This window comes from Terrapene carolina, unplaced genomic scaffold (assembly GCF_002925995.2).
Source record: "Terrapene carolina triunguis isolate 2854851 unplaced genomic scaffold, T_m_triunguis-2.0 Scaffold374, whole genome shotgun sequence".
Lineage (NCBI taxonomy): Eukaryota > Metazoa > Chordata > Testudines > Emydidae > Terrapene > Terrapene triunguis.
This window is the reverse complement of record NW_020664725.1, coordinates 3,085,601-3,096,556: the sequence shown is the minus strand read 5'-3', so window position 1 is coordinate 3,096,556 and position 10,956 is coordinate 3,085,601. Positions and strand designations below refer to the sequence as shown.

The 10,956-nt window shown below is 46.3% G+C and overlaps 2 protein-coding genes across 2 annotated transcripts in view; both read right to left on the bottom strand.

Annotated features, from left to right (window-relative positions):
• Positions 1 to 261, bottom strand: part of FAM118B (family with sequence similarity 118 member B) — a 25,054-nt gene extending 24,793 nt beyond the window's left edge. Inside the window, exon 1 of the mRNA XM_024209641.3 lies at positions 160 to 261. The gene's annotated coding sequence lies outside the window, so the exon portion shown is untranslated. The remainder of the gene's footprint in view (positions 1 to 159) is intronic.
• LOC112113368 (pulmonary surfactant-associated protein C-like) overlaps positions 1 to 9,115 on the bottom strand; it is a 9,839-nt gene extending 724 nt beyond the window's left edge. The window contains exons 1-3 of the mRNA XM_026657881.1: positions 8,987 to 9,115; positions 7,180 to 7,296; positions 5,303 to 5,422 (exon numbers count right to left, since the gene is read on the bottom strand). Coding sequence (XP_026513666.1) covers positions 5,303 to 5,422; positions 7,180 to 7,296; positions 8,987 to 9,115 — 366 coding nt within the window. The remainder of the gene's footprint in view (positions 1 to 5,302; positions 5,423 to 7,179; positions 7,297 to 8,986) is intronic.
• Between the last annotated feature and the right edge of the window lie 1,841 nt (positions 9,116 to 10,956).

The window sequence follows — 10,956 nt, the reverse complement described above, 5'->3', positions numbered from 1 at the left end:
CAGACCGCCCCGCCGGCCCGGGGACCAGCCGCCCCGCCCCAGAGGGGACTATCCCGGGCACGCTCCCCTCAGAGGGCTGGAGGAGCCGAGCCGGCCGCAGGACAGCGGCGCAGGAGGGGCCCTACTACCCTGGCCGGCCGGGCTCCGCCGCGAACTCACCTGGCTGTGGCGCCCCGTCCGCTATTACCGGCCCACGGGGAGCGCCCGCCGGCTCCCACCGTCACCGACCCTCCCTCCGCCACCAGCCGCGGCCGGCCCACGCAGGCGCATTGTGCTGCCCAGAACACCCCTTCCTCCGCGCAAGCGCGTTACACTCTCCTCGCGTTCCTTACTGTGGAAACGTCTTGCAGACGCGACTCCTTCCCGTGCGCAGGCGCAGTGCTCGTCCCGCCCTCGGCTCTCCGTTCTATGCAGGCGCATGTCCAGGTCCCGCCTCGCTCTCGTGCCAACGGGGAAGGGTGAGACGGGCAGGGGAAAAGCCGAACAGGCAGCCTCAAGGGGTGTTTCCCTTCGGCTCCTCCCCGCGCTTCCCATTGGTCTATTAGCGGCAAGGGGGCGGGTTGCAGAGCTCTAGACTGCCTGGGCGGGGCAGCGTGCGTCGGCTCCTTCCTCAAGACCATACCCGCTCAGGTAGGTATGGGGAAATACCGCGAGAACTCCGGCTCGGCACTAACCAGCTCTCCTCGCGCCCTCTGTCTTATCGCGATGTTTCATGGGCTATATAAAGGGAGCCGTGGTGGGCCTGGGCGGTGTTAGTCAGTTATCTTCGTGTGTTTGGAAGCTGGGTGAGCTGGGGGTTGATGTCTCTGCCTGTTTCTTGGGGCTCGGGAGGTGCCTGGGTGCTGCTGCTTCAGGGCTTGGGCCCTTGCCTGGCTGGGGTCCCTCTAGGGCTGTCCTTGGGCCCAGGGCTGACTGGGGGACCCAGCTGCTCTCCAGTCATCCTCCCCATGGGGAGTTGCTGCCTGCCGTGTTGGGTGTGAAAACAAATAACTCAGGCCTAGTCCTCGCGCCACCCCACAGAAATCTGGGCAAGGCTCCCCAGCGCCCTTCTGGCCAGGCTGTGGAGGGACGAGAAACCAGGGAAACTCAGTGCAGGCCTCTCACTAAAGTACCTATAGGGGGTTGGATGTAAATCCTATGCAAGCTTTGAGACCAGAAGGGTTGCTACAAAAACCATGCAAAATGCGGGAGTGTGGCAGTAAGAGTACTTGGAAAGCCCCGTGTGTGGCCATTGCATTCTGAAGTCGGTGACTGATTAAATGGGTGAAAAAGTAATATAAACAATACCTTGCAAACAGCATTTGCTTAGGCTGTGGTAATTGCAGGACCTACTGTGCTAGCAGTGGTAATGGCATTGTCGTCTACAGTACTGAGGTAAAGGAGTTCTAGCAACGTTCCTCATGCTACCCTTTGTTTTAGATGGGTGTGTTAATTAAGGATATGTAGTTCTTCAATAAACAAAATTAAACATTTCAGTCCTTACAAAGTGATTGTACTTTGTCTGTTTAAATATCTCCCACTTCAGTATGTGGGCCAAGCGCTTACACTAAGTAACTATATGCAACCTTGTCCTTGCAAACAGCAACATGAACAATGGAATCATTTTAAACAAATGATATGAATGACATTTGTTGAATATGTAAAAATGTAGTATTACTTATCATACTAGAACTAAAATGTCTTCCTTAGTCTTCTAGTCTGATTTTTCTCAGGAAAATGAAAAGCTTTTTATTTTTTAAGTTTTGGTACACAGTGATATGGATAATATCATTTCCCCTTTGAGGAGCCTATAACAATTTTTTAGGTTCCTTAAATATTTAAAAACAGTATAAATTAGGAACTTAAGAAACTTATTTTAAGATATTCAGGACGCTTGCTTCTTCCCCTCATTCCGTCTGAGAGATGACTTTAGGTTTGTGAATCAGTAATCTTCCTAATAGTAGTATGTGAACCTACCCTGTTTTGAAAAAGTCTGCTTTGAATCACTGCAACTATTGATTTGCATTGACCCCTAAACGGAGTAAAAAGTCTCTGAACAGGAGCCTACCTCAGTCAGACTCACTGTACAGTACTTGCATAGCGAGAAACAAGGAGTGCTGGAGCCTGAAGACTTTGTCTTGGAGATGTTGAAGCCACATGGCCTATCCTTATGGAAAAGGGTGACCCTTGGAGGTTTGGCACACTACAGGGTTAACCCTGGCAGCCAGTTTAAAGGCCAGAGCATAACCCACACATGTGAATCCATGCCATAGCAATCTGTCTCAAGCAATGTTTCTGTTTCATATGAGGAAGTGGCATTTAATGATTCCTTTTTGGTCAACAAAAAGGAGTGGCAGTTATTGAAACATTAGCCACATCTACACTAGGAAAATAGTTCTCAAACAATTATCGTGTTAAAACTATGACTTGCCCCTTTTACAATAGGATTTTAACCAGGGTTAGCCATTAACACTTCAAAATATTAAGTGTTGAAACTATTTGTAATGTTCAAAATGACACTATCATGATTTTCTATACATAACTTAATCATTCATGTAATTAATAATGTTACAGTAAAAACACTGGAATTTTCCAAGAAGCAGCACTTCCCTGACTCCCCCCTGTGTCCCACATCTCTGCCAGAAATCCAATAGCTCTTCCCCCACCTCCTACAACTCTGGGTAGAGCAGTGGCAGATCATGGGCAGACGATAATGGCTGGGTTTAGCTGGAGGCGGGGAAGGGAGGGCAGTTAGAGAAGAGCTGCTGCTGCTGCCTCAGGGCAGCCCTGAAAATCATAGGAATGAAGGATCTTCTCTCATAGTGAGAGCTTGTCCTTCAGGTGCCAAAATCTATAACGGGTGGGAGTTTGCAATAGTGGAGATAGTTTCTCCTGCATTAGACAAATAGTGCTGCCTTCAGATTGTTAATGTTGGATATTGGTCTGCAGAAAACTGAAAGTCTTCCTGCTCTGGGGATAGTTATGATTCTGAGCCTTAATAAGCTTCGCTATGTTTCTTGGGGACAGAAGTAGTTTTTTGCTTTGTTTAATCTCTCAAAAACTTTGGTGAATTTTTCTTGTATGGTTTGATGTCAGATGTCAGAGCATCTTTTATAGAAACTGGTGATGAAGCCTTCAGGGCTGAGGGGCATTCCTCTCTAGAGAGTGTTGATTTCCTGCTTATTCCCTCCCATACTGGATTTGTTTTTCCCTATTTTGCAGGAAACTTATTTCCTACAGTCTCCAAAATGTTTGTGTCAAAGCTTTGGAAGCAGTATCTGATCTACATATTGCAGGATGGCATTGTCCAGTTGTGAAGGGTTTTCTGAAACACATGGGGGATCTGATGTATTACCCCAGTACAAAAAGTTCTAAAATTGTTTTTATTCTGATGCTTGCCTCATCCAAGACTCTGCGGTCTGTGCTGACGAGTAGGCATAATTCACACAGTAACTTGAGTTTTCAGATCAAAAGCACAAGCACAAAGAGCTAAAGAAACACCATGGGGAGCCAAGAGGAGCAGAACTGCTGCGGTTTCCTTGGATCTTGCGCTGGGGGCGAAACAAAGGAAAAACTCAGAAACTCAAAGAACTCCTACCAACTGTTTCCATTTTGCTCTACCTGGTTATTCATATTAAGTGATGGAGCTTGGCTGAATTACTATAAACAACATTAAAGCTGACTACCTTTCAAAAAACAAATTTGCGGGGGTGAGTCTCACAACTTATTTTCAAGATTGTGCTTTCAAGGTAAGATAGTGACAAGAAGTGTTACATGTGATCCATTGGATGAATACCAAACCCATTCCTCATACTCTGATCCAGAAGCAGGGAGGTTAAGTAGTTTGGATGCAAACTGAAATCCAATGTCTGAATCACAGCCTAGGTCTTTTAAACTTTGACCTCCTGGATAGTGATCAGATCATTGGCGTGATTGAGTGTGGTATGCTATTACATGGGCAGGGCAAAGAAACATATTGGCCCCAAGGAAAATGTGGGATGCTTTTAATAACTTGCAAGAACAGGTCACAAAAATAATGGGGTGGAGCAACTCTAACCCGCCAGATGCAAATCATTCACTCTCCAAATGTCTAATTCACCTCCCTTTAAGGCTTATTCATCCTGCCTACTGAGAATGAGACTTCAGTCTTTGCTTATCTTAACTGCTGTCTTCATACCTCCCAGTCTTGTACTATGACTTTGCATCAGCTCCCTTGGCAATTTAGGATGATTTTCATACCCTGTGAGCCTTACAAGATGGAACCCCTATCAAAATTATGATTGAGCAGGCCATCCACTCTAGATCAGCTTCTTATCAGCATCCTGGGCTATCCAGGCTCCTCACTGAACCCTTTCTGCTCTGGATAAATGATGCGACTCTCCCAAAATGTCAGTCCACATGAGGCTTTGCTTTAGGCATATTCAGCTCACTTACACCCACCTCTTCAAAGCCAAAGTGTTATGGGCAGTACAGAACTAAGCTTTTGACTCTTTGGAGTAGGGTTGGATTCTGGTTCTAGCCACATGGTGTGGTGATGCCCCACTTCCCATCAACCGTGTTGCTACAGGAGCATGTTAACCTTATGACACAAACATCATCACCTTGTGACACCAGCTCAGAGGAGCCCATGCTTTGTGCGCCTACCCGTGGGGTGTGGGTGGAAAGAGAGTGCTAGTTGAACAAGGGAGCACCTTCTCTCCTGAGACAGGTTTGAATCAGGTAGGTTATGACGTGATGATTTTGCAGAGTGAATGTCCAGGCACTGAGTGTGCTGAACCCCCAAATCATGACATTCTGCTTAGCAGTGGCAGGTTAGGGTGTGATTGGATGGTTTATCATTGATACGTTCTTCCACTTTGGCTTCAGAGATGGAATTATCTCCTTTTCTGACTCCACTGAAATGCCCCGGAAGCTGCATGCATAGCAAGTCAGGGAAGGAGGGAAGCCACATTGATTGACTCAGATAGGAGAGTTTTGACTTAGGCCTGGTCCACACTACCCCCCCACTTCGGACTAAGGTACGCAAATTCAGCTACGTTAATAACGTAGCTGAATTCGAAGTACCTTAGTCCGAACTTACCGCGGGTCCAGACGCGGCAGGAAGGCTCCCCCGTCGATGCCGCGTACTCCACTCGCCGAGCTGGAGTACCGGCGTCGACGGCGAGCACTTCCGGGATCGATTTATCGCGTCTAAACCAGACGCGATAAATCGATCCCAGAACATCGATTGCCTGCCGCCGGACCCTCCGGTAAGTGTAGACGTACCCTTAGGCTTTTGCCTCTCTCCAAATGAATCTAAAATGAAAAGGAAACTAACACTCACAGGCAGAGCCCAGTAGATGGGGATGTCGCTGCAGAGAATATTCAGAGTTGTTCCCAGTGTAGTGCGGTCAGCCGGTTCTGCCTCTATGAAGTTGTAAGACATTTTGTCTCCAGAGACCTGCTGGAAAAGAAGTTGCCACAGTCTAGCCCTTCATATGAGCAAGGTACAAGCACTGGTGCTTGATACCAGCAAGCAAGAAACCAAGTAGAGCTCTAGTCAGTGGAAATGTTCTGTAGCTTTCCTATAGCAGCTGTGGAGCACAGTTTCGTTAGCTAGAGAAGTAAAGCTCTCTCAAAGTCACAAGAACTGTCTTTCACACCCAGGACCATGACATCCAGCCAAATGCAGAACATTGGGCTGCCACTCAGCAATTTGATCTCGTGTCCCTAGCTACCAGGGGATACCTTCCCCTGCAGGGCAGGACAGGTTCCTCGGTCAGTTTTTTACAGATTTTTAAAATGAGAAGTAATCTATTGAACTGTAAGCGGAACCTTGGTGGATGATTGAGACCACTGTGAGTCCTATGAGACTCATCCAGCTCCCCTCTCCCACCCCCGAAGTCAGACATCCCAGGGACTGCAGTTCAACAATCCATCTCTAACATTATCCCTAGGTTCTGTCAGAGGGAGGGGACATAAAAGGGCCATGAAAGTAAGGGCATGCCTGCACTACATTTTAAAACCCATGGCAGCGAGTCTCAAAGCCCGGGTCTACAGACTCGGGCTTACAGGGCTCGTGCTACAGTACTGAAAGCAGCAGTGTAGACGTTTGGGCTCAGGCTCTGAAGCCTGGGGATGAGGATGGGTTTCAGAGCCTGAGCCGCAACATCTACACTGCTGCTGTTAGCGCTGCAATGCAAGCCCAAATCTGTAGACCCAGGCTCTGACACTCACTGCTACAGGTTTTAAAAAGCAGGGTAGATGTACCCTAAGAGGCTGAGGTGAGAGAATTTTGTGTCCAAGTATGCCAAGAGCAGAATCTCTTGGTAACAGCAGAGAGTGCAGCCGCTCTTTATTTAATGGGGAAAACGCCTTTGAAAGCACATTTGTAGACAGCTATTTTGAGTTTCTGATTTGAGCCCTATATAGCAAACAGCTAGTGTCATTCAGAGCCATCCTAGAGAGTATGGTACTGGCCATTCCACCAGCTGCCTGGGGAGATCCGGTACACTCAATGTATCCAACTGTAATTCAGAAACTCACTTTCAGGGGAAAGGTGGGTTCTAAAATAGGGTGTCCAACTTGGAGGGGGCCAGAGTACAATTTAAGTTATGGATTGTGGACTGGGTCTATTAAGTTAGTGTCAAGGATCCAGACCAGACTCGCCACTGCTGTCTCTAGGAGGCTTGCAAATGATTGAGGGTAGAATATGAACCTTATATTCTAGTTACTGTTGCATTCAGTATTACTCGGTGGGGAAAATGATGCCAGGTACTTTTAGAATCATTTCCTCCCTTCATTTATTTGGTCATTTGTACATGCAGTTATTTAGTATCCCTATATAATTGTGAGCACAAATTAGCTAAATTTGTACACTGAAGTTACTTGGAAATTGTCCCTAGATGATCATTAGGCTTCAGGGTTAACTACCCACCAAGATGAATTTGGAGCAGCTTATCTCTCTCTTAGAGCTGCTTCAATCTATGAGAGTGTTACTACATTTTGAAAGTTTATTTTCAAGCTATATGGGCTAGAAATATAACTTTAAAAATATGAAATCTTATATACTACCGAATCTGATTCTTTCAGAGAGGCTGGATAAATACATTAAGTCGGCCAGGAGTTTGGCACCCCAGGTTTAAAATTCATTGCTTTCAATCAAAGTCTACAAGTAAGTAATACAAGAATGTGATAAAAGCCCAGACTTGCGAACCTTACTTTGGCGTTAAAATGTGGGAGATCTCTGGAAATTTCATCCAAGCTTGGTATGTTGAGTTTATCCATCTTCATCACAAAACATTTTTTACTGTTGGTGATTCTGAGACCTATTAGACCCTACAAGCAAACATCCAAAACATCAGTATGAGGCACTTGCGAGAAATAAAGTTCAAAGTGTTCATTGACCAACAAGATAACCTGTGAAGTTTCCCTGGGTAAAAGCTTGTATAGAGGTTGTTTATTTCCCCAGTAGAGATGCCTGGGCTGGTCTTGCCTATGCCCCCAGCAGAGAAGCTGTGCAAAGGTTATGAAAAGTTTTCACAAAGTTTACTGCAAACGCTGTCATCCATTCTTCTTTTGGGCCATTTCACAAAGGGGAGGGAGGAGGGATAGCTCAGTGGTTTGAGCATTGGCCTGCTAAACCCAGCATTGAGAGTTCAATCCTTGAGGGGGCCACTTAGGGGGTCTGGGGTAAAATCAGTACTTGGTCCAGCTAGTGAAGGCAGGGGGCTGGACTCAATGACCTTTCAAGGTCCCTTCCAGTTCTAGGAGAAAGGATATCTCCATTAATTTAACCTAGAATTTCAGTGGATGTTTGTGGAATAGCCAAATTCTAAACTTTAAGGGCTACATTTTCTGTTAGGACACAAGAAGCAGAGAGGAAAATATAGCTTGAAGCCATCTTTACATTCCTCTAATTTTGGAACTTCTGGCATTAGAGCAACCTGGATGCTGCACTAAATTATACCCAGCCCCACAGCTCCAAGGGTCCACTCAGGCAGCTGGGGATGACTGAGGTTTAGGGATACCCCAACCCTACCCTTTTCTTCTGGGAACTCTTCTCCATACACCAGGAGCTTGAGCGTGGGGGAGAAGAGCCACTATGCTTTAGTCCACCCGCTAATTCCCCCTTACACAAAGGATCAGGGGGCTGGATTGCCTGCTTTGCCTTAGTGGGGTCAAGAATCTGGCTCTACGTGTCTTGACAGCAACTGGTTTTCCTCTGAAAGGAAATTTGAAATTTGTACTTTTGAAAATATCACTTAGATCTTCAGTGAAAAGGAGACTGCTTTTCATTCAATAGTAGTTTATTTTTGAGCAAAAATAATGACTTTTTAAAAATTGGCTCATTCTTGAAAATTCAAAATGAAATATAAAACCCTGGATGTACGTTTTAGAATCGTTTCAAACTTACGTTTAACTCTCTCTGAACTGCAGTCTGCCAACTAGATGAACTGGTGTTTAGTTTAACATTGGTCTATCCAGCATTTCTGCCTCCATCTGGCGCCATTCAGATAAGGAGCGATGGTGTAATTTTCAGCTCAGTAAAGTTTAAAATTACTTAGAGAGAGGCTACCTCCTGCTCTGGCAGGTACAGAACATCCTAGTGACTTGGATCAGACCAGTGGTTCTCAAACTTTGTTTTCACGGACCACTTGAAAATTGCTGAGGGTCTCGGCGGACCACTTAATGATCTTTCCAAATGTTGTTTGTACCATTTATCATGCACGCTCCAAGGATAGGTTCACTAATAACGGAATGGGACAGCCCCGCCTGGTCTCCCTGCCTAAGTAAAAGCTACTGTCTCTTGCACAGTAGTCTGGAAGAACCTATTCTAATGGGAGGGCTTATCAGAGACCAGATTGGCAAAGATTGTGGTCCTCTGCTGTAATTCCTGGAACACAGTGGAAAAGGCAGAACTTTCTTGGCATAAGCACAAGTGGCCCTGGCTTGTTGACTATCTGAACTCAACCTTTTCCTCTTTCCAGTACAATCCAGCTCTTCCAGCCCATTTGCTTGCACTTACTTGGTTATAGTTGTACACAACAGTGGCTGTGGATTTCTTTCTTTTGATGTGGAAAGCGGCCACGTTCTCCCGTTCATTTACCATGGCCGTCTGTTCTTCCTCTTCCCCCTTGTTTCCCTGGATGACCATGTCAAGGACCTCAAAGAAACATTTCAGGGTATGAAATACCATCTGTAGACCCTAGCATATTCGTCAGGGAAGTGTGAAAGTGCAGTGAGCCAAGAGCCATTCCAGATACCCATAGCCTCGGAGGGTATGTCTACACAGCAAAGAAACATCCATGGCTGGCCCTTGCCAGTCAACTCAGGTTTGAGGGCTCAAGTTGCAAGGCTGTTTCATTACTTGGAGACTTCTGGGCTTGGGCTGGAGCCCAGGCTCTAGGACCCTGTGGTGTGGGAGAGGCCCAGAGCCCCAGAAGTCTACACAGCAATGAAACAGCTCCGTAGCCCAAGCCTAGGAGCTGAGTCAGTTGGCATAGGGCAGCTGCAGGTTTTTCTTTGCTGTGTAAACGTACCCTGAGGCAGCTGGGAGTCCACCCACGTACAGAAAGGAGATATTCAATCAGCTTTTTTTAAAGGCTGCTGATAATGCCAGTTCATTAAGGAGCCACTTGAGTGACACAATCTGACCCTGCATGTGCATCCAAGGGGAGAGTTTGGCCCAGTGTATTTCACGCAAATACAAGAATAAAAAAAGACACTCAGAGGCAAATATAATTCAGTAGGGGCTGCAAAATTATAACCAGAAGCCAGATTTCACCCTCTGTGCCGACAGGGTTTCTGTTGAGTTCAGCAGGAGCTATGACCGCATCAACTGTGCCAATAGGGGGTGAATTTTCAAAGTGGTGCACCAGGCTGCCCACTCTTACTGTGAATGGAAATTTGCATGGCTAAATTCCCCAGGCACTGAGCTGGATTTACCTTAGTTCGTTTCTTAACTCTGCTACAACACTTATTACAATCAAGAACTGCTATAAAATTGTACATACTGTGTGTGTGTAAATAGGGGGAAAGTACCTACCTTCGAAGGAAGTTCTTGATGTAACTTCTAAATTAAAGGCATGGTCTGTATAAATAGTGCTGGCTGATTAGAATGACACATGCAAATTGCAAGGAACCCATTGCTAAATCGCCCACCAAGGGATAAGCTGGAAAAGTCCTTGCTTTGATATGAATATATAGCAGAGCCCTTTCAGACACCTTTTGAGGTTTATAAACCTGAGTTTAAGAATAGTGCCTTGATGTCACGATGATTTCTAGATCATGATGTCATGCTGTCTGAAATGGACAGTTTGAGCTGGTAAGGTGAAAACTTTGCATTTCAGAATTATTGATAGGATTGGTAAATGTGCATTAGGGACAGAAATGCATGTTTGTGCCAGGTCTGATATCTCAGAGAACAGTTTGTGGCTGAAATTGCCGGAGGCATGTTGCACAAACAAGAGTGACGGTACAGGCGTCCCACTGACTGCTCTACTCACCTTTTCTGTGTGTTTTTGGGTCAGGTAAACTCCTACCAAAGCACCGGCAACTATGAAGAAGCCCAGGAGAATCACCATGACTGAGGCAAGGATGATTCTTCGTTGGTTTGTGCTCACTTTGGGCATGGAGCTGTAAACCTGAAGAGAAATAAATATCCTGTGTTATTGATAATTCCCAGTTACAAAGTGTCACGGAGTCCCCGGGCGATGCTCTGGAACTGCTCCCCACAAAGCCAGTCAGGACTTTGGGGAGCCTCCTCTCCCTTGGAGCAGACTGTCTTCAGGGCAAGAAGCTCATACGTCTTCACCTCCTGGGTCTCTCCTGGGAGCATTCAGCATATGCCCCTCCGTGTGCTTCCCACAGCAAGTCCGCCCAGGCGGGGTCCTGGGGAAGCCAAAAGACTCCACGCACCCCCACTTTGCAGTCAGACGTTACTCTCAGCCAGCCAGTAAAACAGAGGTTTATTAGAAGACAGGAACACGGTCTAAA